General features: G+C 41.1%; 1 protein-coding gene across 6 annotated transcripts in view; it reads right to left on the bottom strand.

Annotated features, from left to right (window-relative positions):
* Positions 1-13,273, bottom strand: part of GBF1 (golgi brefeldin A resistant guanine nucleotide exchange factor 1) — a 101,205-nt gene that overhangs the window by 14,294 nt on the left and 73,638 nt on the right. For all 6 annotated transcript variants that reach the window (XM_035329319.1, XM_035329320.1, XM_035329322.1 and 3 more), the window contains 13 exons: positions 12,100-12,329; positions 11,210-11,378; positions 10,809-11,020; positions 10,045-10,143; positions 9,441-9,635; positions 8,824-9,010; positions 7,642-7,782; positions 7,011-7,099; positions 4,157-4,359; positions 3,565-3,688; positions 3,158-3,283; positions 2,450-2,532; positions 606-842 (listed from right to left, as the gene is read on the bottom strand). In XM_035329319.1, the coding sequence (XP_035185210.1) occupies positions 606-842; positions 2,450-2,532; positions 3,158-3,283; positions 3,565-3,688; positions 4,157-4,359; positions 7,011-7,099; positions 7,642-7,782; positions 8,824-9,010; positions 9,441-9,635; positions 10,045-10,143; positions 10,809-11,020; positions 11,210-11,378; positions 12,100-12,329 (2,095 nt within the window). The remainder of the gene's footprint in view (positions 1-605; positions 843-2,449; positions 2,533-3,157; positions 3,284-3,564; positions 3,689-4,156; positions 4,360-7,010; positions 7,100-7,641; positions 7,783-8,823; positions 9,011-9,440; positions 9,636-10,044; positions 10,144-10,808; positions 11,021-11,209; positions 11,379-12,099; positions 12,330-13,273) is intronic.

Below are 13,273 nucleotides of genomic sequence, written 5' to 3'. Positions count from 1 at the left end.
GGTTTAGTTTCCAAGAGATCACGGCTACAGTAGCATATAAACAGAGCTTTAAAGCTGCACTTAAGGCATGGTTTGGTCTAAATGCAAGCATGATCAGAGATCATTACAAAACAGTTTCTCCCAGATAGCAAGATTTTAAAATACTCATTGTCTGGGAAATTAAAAAAAAATACAAAAGAAGAAAAGAGGAAAAAAAAGGCTCCCCATCTCATCCAGCCATGGCTATGACCTCACACACAGGTTTTACCAATATAAAAGGATTTTGTCAGCATCATTGTGCAAGATAGGAGTGATATTTTCTGCTCACTTCTAAGCACTACAGCTATGTCAGGAAGTGTTTCACATGTAATTACACTGGAATTTAAGAATACACATCCCAAAGCACTTTATTTTAACACAGCAGTCAAACCAAACAGTGAGTGGCACCAAGAAAGGAAGAGATGGGATGAATCTATACAAACGCTAGAAAACTAGAAGAGTGTAGGTCACAATAAAAACCTCTTCAATTGCTAATAACAGATGGCTTTCACTGTGACCTGCCTAGCAGTCAGATGTGAGGCAATGGTCACGCTAACTTTTCTGGGTTTCATGAATGCAAAAGTTACCTGAAACCAGAGATAGCCTTCTGGATGATTGTTTCTTCTAAGCTCTTGTCAAAAACATAAGAAAGTGCTGCAATGGTTGGCCCCCACGTCATGGTAAAGAGATCATGATCATAGCTTCCAGGAGGCACATGCAGAAATATTCCCTCATCAGTGGCACCACGATGTAGCAGGACATTCCAGATATAGTTTTCCTTCACCAGGCCCGTCTGTTCTTCTGGCATCACTATCTCATCATTTCTACAAGGAAGGCAGGCAGAAAGGTTGAATTTTTAATTCTGAGCCAAACCTAACATTTACACAGTGCCTTTTGCTACATGGTCCCAAAGCTAAGTGATACCTACTCTGAAGTGATTTTGCCAGCTCCTGAAACATTCTCTCTTCCGAGGCCTGCCTGCTTCTCTTGCCCCTCACTCCAATACCTTTGATATAAAGTGCAGTGTCTCTCAGGAGCACTTAGTAACTACTGTGTAAGGACACTACTGAAGCAGCAGATACCTAATACTACAGGTGGAAAATACAACGTATACTACAGTTAAATGATGGGAAACTTTGGACAACACACTAGCACAGCTTCACCCCTCACCCCCTTAGAGCACTCAGCACATCTCATTATTCTCAGATAAAAAATTGTTATACCATTGCAGTCAAGAGTAGGCAGGAGTATCTACGTATAAGAATAATGCAAATATTCAAATGCATTATTATGTACAGATTACAGTCTGTTTCTCCCTCCCCAGTAATAAATACAAAGAAAACAAACTGTCCCCCGGTCTCAACTATGACACTGTGGCAATCTCTTTGAGATGAAGCAATTCTGAAATGACGTATCAATTGTTTTAGCCATCAAACATACTGAGAAAGCTAAAGAATCCGGTGAAGGGAGGATAGATGGGAATAGACTGGAACAGAGGTACTACATCACTGAAAGATACGAAGAAAATTCTCAAGGTAATACTAAAAAGACATTAAGAACACCCTCGGGGAGACACTAATCAAAACCGGAGCTCTATTTGAAAGCTTGAGTCATGTCTTGAATATCTAGAAATTCTTCCGGACAGGCAGCATTCCCACCTTCCTGAAGCAGGCTCAAAAGAGAGGTCCAGCATAAGCACACTGCCCTGCTTCCAGCACAAGACATGTCTCCATCTGCAGACTGAAACCAGCTGAGATTCAGAGTCACATCTTGTCTCCTCAGAGATGTAATCCTCTCAGCTTCAAGTTGGCAGTGTCTGGATTTACTGATAAGGCAGATTTCTGAGCTACTGCTGAAACTCCCCACCCACAGCTAGTCTACACCCAAAAGTTCCTCGGCCACCAGAAATTCTCCCCAGTTATTGGGAAAGCGCCAAAAGCTTCAGGGGTGGCAGAAGAGATTGGGTGCACACAACTTTGTATGAAAACCTCAAAAGCTTTTGAAATGAAATATTACACTGAGACCTGGATATGTTATGTCAGAGCAACAACGCTGTCCTTGGGATGAATTGCTAGCTCTGGCACTGCATAAAAAGTTCTGAAGAAGCCTAAAGGCCTGGCCGGGAGGGCAGAGGCTTCTTAGATACAGCATTTCACTTGTGCTCAGACATTCTTTTCCATATTGGTATAAGATGTATTTTTTTAACATTAGCTAAAGCTCTGTGGATTAAAATACCATGGCAGGAATCCAAAGATACAAATCCAGTGCAATTACTATGACAGGCTTGTTACTCCAGCCCCATATGGAGCTGGAAGGTGGTTAGATGCAAACATCATCAGTGAGCCTCCTTTCAGTGCTCTCTGGAGTTCTCACAGACCAAACAACTCTAGTTTGCTCTCTGCGTACACGGAGATGACAGGTTGATTCTTACTTGATGGCATGGTACATGTCTTCCAGTATGTCCTGTTCAAAGTCTTTGCCTCCATTCACACCCTTCAGGTTCTTCCGAAACTCCTGTGGGGGGAAAAACAAAAAAACACCACCAATCTAACTCTCCTACTGTCTCCACCTTGAACTGCTTGCCTGCATTCAGTTCTCCACTTGCTTTCCATGGAACCAGGAGCATATTTGGCTGTGTTCTTCAACACACAGCCTCAAAGTTCAACGACTGAATGCTATTCTTAGTGGTGCGGTAGTGTGCAGCAGCCCGTCCCATGTCTGTTCTTTCAGTGTGAGCAAACAGATCACATACTTAGCTGAGGCTGGACATCAGAATGACAGGTCTGTAGCAGTACACACTCAAAGGACTCGACCCCTCTCAAAGCCCCCAACAGTTCAACAGTCTTCTCATTCTTACTACGACTAAGGATACAGTATGTTAAAATACAAAGGACCTTGACTAACTTGGCACATTGCCTGCTAAGCTTGGTATTTCTTCAGGCTGTCATTCACCCCCAGCCCTCCTCTCCAACTGTACTCAACCTTAGTGCTGCACACCAGCTTACTGCATATGAGTCATGAATGCCAGGAAACAAAACAAAACAACAAAAAAACAAAAGAGAATGCCATTGAGATAAAATCAGATACTGCATTGCTATCAAAACAAGAGAAGACAGGTGCCTACACTGCCAACACCCACCTCCAGAGTCATTGGGACGTTCTGCTTGCGGACGTTATGGTTGTGCTGGTCAGTGTTCAGCATAATAACCGCATAGGCCAGGGCAAAGCAAGCATCACTATTAGCAAATGGGGACCCATTTGATTTCTGAAAGGCAAATATATACACAAATCAGTCCTACATTAACAGGGATGTATTAGTGACCAAGAGAACCATTTTCCCACCCGCAGTACTGAATCATCTCCGGAACAAACAAAAAACCCAAGGCTTTGGCTCCAGCTTCCAAAAAGCACCCTGGAAATCTACATGCTACTGCTATCTCCTACAAAACAACAGCTGCTGCCTGCAGGACACAGTCAGCTTCTACAGGCAGTTTGATCTGTCATGTCCAACACGGTGTTTGAGCTTTCTGCCCACCAAGCACACACCCTCCAATGTTCTGTGAATGCTTCCAACAGTCTCTGGATTACGGGTGCCTCTCCTGGTAACCTGAAGGCCTCTAGATAAAGTCGTAAAGCTTCATCCAGCCTTAAACCTTGGAAGCTGAAAGTCCTGCAAGAAGAATGAATAGCAATGAGCAACAAACACGATGGGAAAGGTAGGGTAAGCTTACTGACTACAGCCTTGTTTGGTTCAGCATCTGAATGCCAGATGTCACAGAGAACAGACCGTAAAGAGGGAAGGGTGAGGAACAAAGAAAAAGACCATGAATAGGCAAAACAACAAAGAACCACTGATAATTATACAAGTTATTGATTACATAATTATCACTGCAGTCTTCACAGAGACTGGCTCCTACTGAAAGAAGTTTGGGTGTCATGCTATCACACTCATCTAAGGTGCTACCCATTTGCAAGAGATACATAGAAGCATTCTATGATTAAGGCACATTGATACACAGAGAGTTAAGTGATACAGAGCCCAGGCCTCCAGGAACTACTGTTGTACTGCATTTTAATTCATTGCTGAACTCCCAGCTTTCACCCCTTCGTGATTAAAGAGATATGGAAAGACACTCACCCAACAAAGCTTTCCAGCAAGTCTATGTTCTTACGGTCACTCACAAATTCCCCAATCATCTTCTTGTCCAGGCGTGGATTTTCCCGTAGCCACCTGGCCACCTCATTGTTGTCGATGGGGGTGGCAAGAAGGTTCTTCTCCTGCAGGAACTGTATCCCTTTCTTTGGCTTTTGGTTGAATTGCTCTGTGCCAGTTATCAGGAGCTGAAGACAACGTTCTCATAATTACAAACTTGAAGTGCATTATTTCTTATTTTAAATTGTTCTTACACTTGAATCAAAAGCAAACAGACTAACCCTAGCATGATAAAGTTTACTGTACCATGTGAGTGGGAAAGGCTAACCAAGGTCAGAAAACCTGTACCCATCACAAGAATTCAGTATCAAGTCATACCAAACGGAGCACGCATGAGCTGCCATCTTTGAAAAGCTTGGACGTTTCACTGAGGAATTAGCTCTGCTACTCCAAATGCCTCAACAGAGCAGAGGAAAGGTCTTTGATGAACCTCAAACATGTTGAAAAGATCAGCTCTACCCAGCTACAATGATATTACAACTCCATGTCCTTGTCTGTCTCCTTTGGCTCCAGGCTCTTGTACTCTACCTCACTGTGCGACATGCATCAAGATTCCTCAGCTTTTATTCAGCTGCTGAAAGAAGTGCTGCAGAAGCCTAAGAATTAGACAACACCCTGCAAGTGAGACATGCTCCTGAGAACATCTAGTGCTCCAGCATGGCAAGGCAAAGAAGATGCAATGTGGGCAGAGAAGAACAGGTGCATTATTGGTTTTGAAGGGAAGTCAACTATTCTTCCCTGTCTGATTCTTATTTTAAGACACTAGATAGTACCACAGTCTGTGTAAAATAACACCTGGCTGAGAAAGGGTTAACCAAAGGTTCTGTTGGTGTTCAAAAAAACCAAAAGCACAAACAACTGAATGAACTTTACTAAGCGCCAGAATAAATGTCAGTTCCCCATTAGCTCCTATCACGATCAAACTGCTAGTGATGACCTAGTGAACTAAATTCGTGACCATCATGACTACTAGTTCCCTTGGGTTCTCAGTCACTCAGAAGCAACCAGTCTTCTGTTTTCTGCTTCCCGGCAAGCACACCTGCATGAACATCCTCAAATTGCAGTGAAACACACAGATCCTGGAACAACAAGGAGAGCACAAGGACCCAGTGAGGGCATAACAAAATACCCATGTGCTTCCCCAGCATGACAGGCCTGAAGGGACTGTATGACACTAGGAGCATTTTTGTTCAGCAATAAATCCTGTAACACAACCCTGAGGGTATTCTATTGTTATATAGCAAATACCAACAGAACGTGTTTTATTTCTTAAGACCATCTGAAAGGAAATTAGACTGCTGGCAGTTCACACTGCATTTAAAATCATGTCAGTCCTATGCTTCTGAGCTTCTGGTCATTGCCTTTGGAAACATCAAGAAACCTTTCAATTCAATGCATAATTTGTTCTCTGCTTTTATTTAGCTTTTTAGTCCTTCCAGATTTTTTTTTCCTCCAGTACTTCAGAGGTTAAAAGAAGCAGAACAAGCTGGTGCCATGTCAACATCAACACTTCTGAAGTTGAACGTTTAGTGTGCTCTGTTGACATGCTCAGGATGAAATCATTACCAGATTTAGCATCAGGAAAGGATTTAGCATCTGGGCAAACTAACAGTTTTACGAATGTCCTTCTGCCCTCTGCTGTAGCATAAGGCACTGTTCTTTTTCTAGAAGCACCTGGAACTTTCTTTAAGGAACTCCCAGCTATTGCTGGGTCCAGTCGCTGGCAATGCTCTTGATTTATTCTATCCTTGTTTTCCAATACAATAAAGCTGGAGTCTTGAGAGGCTTTTGGTTAGAACAATGAAAGCACTATGCAAGCTCCTTCCTCAACAATAGACTCACACAAAATTCAAGAGCTAGGCTGCATTGAAAGCTAGATTTAATGGAAAACAAAGGGTTACAAATGAAATAGTAACTGAATCAATATTAATTTCTTAGAAATTGGCTAATGCGAAAACTTAGTAGTCCCTCTGAAGACAGTGCTGACTAGCACTTCCCCTAATGCGCCTTGTGGCTCAGATTTACCCCACAGCAGCACTGCCCTGTAGGTAAATAACTGAGCTCCTCAGTACTGCAGTAAACTTCCTAGAGAGAAACTGATGCCTTAAATTCCATTCAGATCCAGACGCTGCCAGAGTGGATCACAAAGCAAATTAGTATGCCAGCAGCAGGGGATCTGTTGTACTTCCTTCAGTATTTTTGTTTAAACAAGTCAAGAAAACATGACCATCTCTGGTCAGAGATGTACAGAGTTAAGAGTGTAGCTTGGAATAATAAGGCTCAAAGAAACAAACATTGTGGCAAAGTTGTTCTTTGTCTAATCAAGACAATCTTTTCAGTCATCCTCACGACAAAGCAAACACGGGAGTAAACAAATCAGCAAGCTAGAATGTCACTTCTACTACTGACCTCTTGATTTGGTCCCCATTGACAGGTTTGGTAAGAGTAGACAACCTGACCTTTTTAATGTAATTTGCTGATTATCCCCATAAGTTAAAACTAGACCTAGAACTTTCCCACCCAGAAGTCAGATGGACATAGCTTACAAATTGTGCCATAAAATTTCCCTAACACTTCTTGCATCTCAGCAACCAGAACAGATAATAATCAATGCTGTCCCTGAAGTATAGCAGGATTTTCAGTAGTTGACTGTTTAATTCTTATCAACAGAGACTGGAACTCAAGATTTCTGAGATATGACCAGTCATGCAAAGCCCCCATGAGATGGAAAACAAGGAGAACACTCAACAATCCATTTGCAGTATGTTCCCAATCATACCTTCTTTTTGTTCTTAATCTGCATAAGTTCCTGAGAGGTTGGAAGGATACAAGAAAATCGAGTAGGCTTCTTGGGGACACTCTTCTCAGCTAGAAGGACAAATTGTCATTACAGTCAAGCCTATCCCCAGAGTACCACTCAGCCCACTATTGTGTCCCATCACAAGTTTCAGTCATGGAGTCTTGTTGAAATACGCTGCCCAACAAATGACAATCACACTCCTGCTATTCAGCTACTACGCATCTCCCACCCACATTTTCTGCAGCATAATTGCATAGTAGCTTCTTGTTCTGGACAATTTCATACATCCACAAGATTTAATTTTCTGTATGTTGTGGTTACTTACATTACTCAGAAAGAGCCCTTGACTACCTTAAAGTATCAGTACTGCGATGAATTTCACACACTTTGCCACAAAGTGACCCACCGGATCTAACCCCCCTCCCAGAAGAAAACTGTTTGTAGGCCTGTGTAGCACAAATATAAAGCAAATATTCACCACATACGTCTTTCTAATTACGAACACATAATAGCTACTGAAGTCTATGGCATAGCAGGAACCAGTAGGCAAACGTCAGGACTGTTCTCAGTACAAACACACAGAGAATCAAGGTCCCGCAGAGACTATTACCTGTCTCGCTTCCTCCTTCCAGTTCCATGCAGCCTTGCTTCATCTGGTCAGCCATAAGGCACCCACTGGTGGGAGGACATGCCCCACCTGGCTCTGAGACTACACTGGAGGATTTTCCCTCACTGAGCACTCTCTCATTATCTGTAGAAGTTAAAAGCAAAATAAAAAAGTCACACAAATACATAAGCCAAAGAAAAATCTTCCAATGGAGAAATAAGAAACTGACCAGTCTAAACTGAATGTGTGTTTATTCAAGGGAGTTCCCTGCAGTAACTGTGATTCCTCAATATCCTCAGTATTTTGTCTACATTAATTCCACAGCATACCCTCCTTCTACTTTGACTGCCAGTCTTGACACAGCCTTTATATAAAGCTGCATGAGGTGCACATTTTAATCTCTCTGAATTTTATTTCTGCCATGTTGTTCGATCAAACAAACAGACAGAGAACAGATGCTGGGGGATGGGGATTGTAGGTGCTAACTCAGGAACTTGATACTTCACTTCTCCATGCAATAGATGAAAGACAAATTAGTTTCATCACTATGACTATTGTTATAAACAGCAAAGTAGCAAACATGGCAGGCATCCATCTCATCTCCACAATAAGAACAAAGTAAGTACAAGAGCTGCTCTGCTCACTAATGCTCAAATAGATACAAATAAATCTAGGTCACAGAAGCTGCTGGCCAAAGAAAAAAACACTATTCTTATTCACAAGTACATATGAAGCAGAGACAAGCTTGGCAATTTCGTTGCCTCAGAAGAAAGATAAAGCATGTGCTGTTTTGGACAATAACCATCACAGATTTAAATTACATGTTTTGTTTTTTGAAATTAACAAAATAAGGGATTTTTTTTTTTTTTGCTTAAGTTTGTTAAGAGAGTCCCATTGTTAAGAGGTTTCTAAATCTTCTAACACTAAGACCTGGAAAGGAAAAGAAGCATAATGTCATTCTTCAACAGTGGACTCTCTGTCTCCCTGATATTCAGAGCAGAGATGAAGTCTGAGGCCCTGCTCTGACAGCAAGGTTATAAACACTTGTGTTTATTAGTTATAAAACATGCAACAGGAAGACTGACAAACATTTATGGAGCTTAATACATGAATTACCAAAATGAGATCCACAAGTTTAGTACAAGACTAAGCTCTGTATCAAAATATCAAGAAACGGAATCTTACTATTGTTTGTTTCTTTGGTGCTGCTCATAGTTTCTGGGCTGGATTTGGCAACTTCCTTCTCTTGTTGATGTATGTTACTCAGCACTTTGGCCTGGCAATGTGCTTCTGTGCTATCTATCACTGTCAGCAATGCTTCCATAGACAGAAGATGGACTGTATACAGCTGTCCAGAAACTGGAAAGGCATTCTGGAAAACAAAACATGTAAGCATCAGACAGCTTTCATGCCTCTCTCCTTCTCTTTCCCCCTAATAGGGGAAAGATGTTTCCCTTTCAGCTTCATGAACCCTAAAGTGTACAACAAAACACCCTAAAATTTCCACACAAACCTTTCTAGCATATACTTAATGGTTTATTTGCTGTGATATTATTAGTCTCACGGTTATTCTTTTTCTACTCTGCTTCCAAATGTTCAATAGCATTCTTCATCTCTACAAACTACTCACCCCAAATCTTTCAACCACTCCCATTCTCGGGTTCTGCTTCTGCACTTACCATGCTCTGACTTACAGACTTCCCCTTCTGCCTACCCCTGCTCTGTCCCTCCAGGTCCCCCCTGCCCGTGCAGAGGCCAGCAGCCCCAGCAAGGCGGCAGGACAAACCCTGCAGGTTCAGCACCTTGGAGAGCAGCTTGGTGAGCTCCTCGAAGAGGTTGGCGCAGTAGTAGTCACAGTCGTAGTTGATGTAGAGCTCAGTCACAAAACTGGGAATCCTCCACAGCTGAACAATGGATTCCAAAGCCATCTCCTTCATTTCATATGGCATCTTTGGGTTTTCCACGGTGATTATTTCCATCAGTTTCTTGATGTACATCTGGCAGAAACACAGGGCAGCTCAGTTTAGGGAAAGAAAAAGGAAAGCAGGACAGTGAATAGCTTTGAGGACTACAGAAACAGATGCAAACTTCATCTTCGCACATGATCTGACATATCCCGTATTTAATGGTGGCTCATTCTGAAGGTGTCTGTAAAAAGGTTTCAAACGTTTTTATCATATAATGCACCTGGATCTACCATTCTGAAAAAATGGTATGAAGGTGGGCAACTGCAGTGTACCAGTCTCGAAGACACTATTATACAACAAAAAAAGTCCTAAATAGCCTACCCATAACCCACTGAGTCATTTATACAAAGGTATTCAGACTGCGTCTGACTGCCTAGCTATACGCAGTTAATGAGCCCAAGGCACTACTACTATGCACCCAGTGATACTCAAAACTCACCTCCAGCTGGAATTTCAGATGCTCTCTCATGCTCTCAAAAAGCAGAAAGCACACCCTGAGGGAGGTTGCATACAGATTGAGCCGTTCAATGCTCAGTAGCTAAAGAAACAAAAAAAATCTTATGAATTACAAAGGCTAACCATTATGTGTTATGATTAACAGTACCCATGACAGTCTTGAAATCCACACATTGTTTCCCATAGCACAGATGTTGCAAAACAAACAAAATCAATCCCTTATTCATCCTCCTGGTCTCACCTCTTGTAAGTGCGGATGGTTATACTTGATTCCTTTCTGCTTGTGGTAATGCTGTTTTCCTACTGTGATTTTGTTCTTTTGCTAACTCCACAGATTCTCTTTGTGGAAAAGTAACCTGGGAGAAGAACTGCCTCCAAGACAGCTCTTGTGCAATTAATAGCTGGAAAAGTTCTGCCTATTTACTAAACTAGCAACTTGCACCCATAATTACCTCAAAATCAATTACATCAAAACACAATGTTATCCCACAGTTACAGTTCATTCCAATCAGCTTCATCCTCCTCAGCCCTGGCCTAAAGAAAATGGCATGTGACAACATCTTTATTTTTGCAACGTCACCATTTCCCTGGTGCAATTCAGAACTCTCATTGTAATACAGCAGAGAGCTTCTTTGAAGTCTGAGATCTGTCAAACCTCAAGAATACTAAATTCCAATAGACTGTTTGATACAAATTAGTATCTAACTCCCCCGTGCCATATCCCATGTTAGCACAAGCCAGACTTACTTGAAATAGGTGTCGGCATAACTCTTCCTTCACGAGTCCCAGGAGGGACTGGCAGTTTGCAATGGGAGCTGACTCCAGGGCAACAGTGAGCAGCTGCAGCCCCATGTGGATCATCACCTCGGAGTTGTGGCGATCAAGAGGGTTGGTGAGCGAGATGAGAAAGCGGAACAGTTCTCTAATACATGGCAGTCCATAGGGGACCAGCGCAGCTCCTAAAGGAAAGCGAGACACATCAGTACTCTTAACAACTCAGCTTTTGTTTTTTGCTGATGTCTAACAAGTGTTACAATTTAAATCATTACAGACCAACTAAGGAACAGGAACTTATCACCCTCATAGCAGAAAGTGGCACAGAATAGTGGAAAGGAGAAAGGACTTCAGCACCATTGTCCACCTCTCACCTTCTTTTTGGGAAGACTGAGTAAAACGTACTCCTCGGGGATTTACATAGTCCATGTCGTGAACTGAGGCAGAGTCAGAATGTTCTGCTACAGACGTGCACTCCTCTAGAACCTCAGGAATAGACTCGACAGAGGCTGACTGGATCTTCTCCTCCCTCAGACTTTCATTCTTCATTGGTATCAGTCATTTGAGAAGGAAAGAAGAAAAGCAAAACAAGACAATAGGCACTAGGTAAGCTAAAAGAAAGGCTTATTTGCTCACTGCTCATTCAGAGCTATTAAAACTATATAGGTCACTCATGGAAGAGAAGCAGGAAAGCAAAATTGAAAAGAGAGTATGTATACCTCTTGAATGAGAGGTATGAAAATGAAATGAAAAGAGAGTATGTAAGAGAGCTGTATATTATCTAGATAATATACAGCCCCCTCTTTCCAAAACTTTTACTTCCAACTAGCTCTTAACTATTTTACTTAATTCTATGTTATGAGACTAAATTTCCACAAACATATATATATATATTTTTCATCGAAGATAACTAAAAGAATTCTCCTGAAGATTTAATCTATATTTCCATCTAATACTTCCTCCTTAATTAAGGTTGATGATATTGGAAGGAATATGACTAGTTGCATTAACATACATAGATACATAGCTGCAGTGCTGGACTGCAGTTATCATTTCTGAGTCAGTGGGGATTGTCTCAAGAAAAAAAAAAACAAACAAATGTTTGTGAAGTTATAAATCACTTATACAAAAGGAAGTTTATTATGACCCTAAGCCTTAAAATATAATATAAACACTAGGACGAAAAATAGGGATAGAGTAACTGTACTACACCCACAAATAACTATGCTGGGAGTTGGAACTCTTCTTATAAGCAACCACATACCTGGAGTTCTGGCTGGTTTTGATTATCAGTGACTTTGGCCTCATTTGGAGGCATTCCTGCATTGAGTCCCAAAGCAGTGACCTGATCCAAGTCTGTCAGGTCTTCTTTGGAGGTGGTCTGTGAGGATGTTTCCAAACCACTGTCTGTAGAAGGGCTGACTGCAGATGAAACATTTTCTGAGCTTCCAGAGGAGCTGGGAGAAGGAGCATCTATGAAAGTAACTCCGCTTGCTGATGAGAAACAGAAGCAAAAAGATCAGCAGAATTTTCTCCCTCAGCCCCCAGTTCATACACTGAATACAACTAAGGTACTTTGATCACAGCAACACACTACAAATGATCTCAGATAATTAGGTATTAATGTAGAGAAATTAGACAAAGCCCTTTCTGGCTAGGGATTAAAGCAACAAATAGATGAGATGCTATCAGTTCTCCAAATTAAAATATATTGCTTGGAATCTAACAGATTCAGATAATAGGACAATACATATGGTTAAACAAATGGTGCAGAGGGTTTCTCTAATTGAGAAGAAATCAGAGAATAGCCCCAAAGGTATACTTTACACTTTGATACAACGGCACAAGCACTTTAATATTTGCATCAAACACTAGTCATTCCTTCAAAGTGATTTTTTTAAACTATTTTTTACACTTTGATTGGAAGGTAAGACCTATTTCTTTAATTCACATTAAAGAAATGAAATTGCAATAGAATTCAAACAAGTCTGAAACAAAGCACTGAGTATTTTTATTATTTCTAAATGAGAGACAGTTCTTCCAGAACCTAAGTTTTCCTTTAAGGAAAACCCACATATTTGCACCTCTTTTGGTTTTCAGGAAAACTTAAAAAATATTATCACTTTTTTCAATATTTGGTTTATGCAACGAAGGGCATGGTAACAAAGTAAATCCACAAACCAGAGGTACGTTATAAATTTACACGTAAAATGTGTATAGTTTTGCACAGTCGGATGTTTTATTCATGACTTGTTTTTTGGAAATATCTTAAATAGCAGAGTGTTACTTGATTTTTAAGAAATGAAATGGCATTCATAATCAATTTTGTAATCTTCTCTTCTTCATGTGCTAAGGCAGAGTTCTGACGTAAAAAGCACAATTAATACATTAGTAGCTCTACAAGATCAGCATTAATAATGTGCTCTATAACATTATTC

Source organism: Oxyura jamaicensis, chromosome 6 (assembly GCF_011077185.1).
Source record: "Oxyura jamaicensis isolate SHBP4307 breed ruddy duck chromosome 6, BPBGC_Ojam_1.0, whole genome shotgun sequence".
In the NCBI taxonomy this organism is placed as follows: domain Eukaryota; kingdom Metazoa; phylum Chordata; class Aves; order Anseriformes; family Anatidae; genus Oxyura; species Oxyura jamaicensis.
Note: the sequence above shows the minus strand (reverse complement) of the source record. Positions and strands in the feature narration are given on the sequence as shown.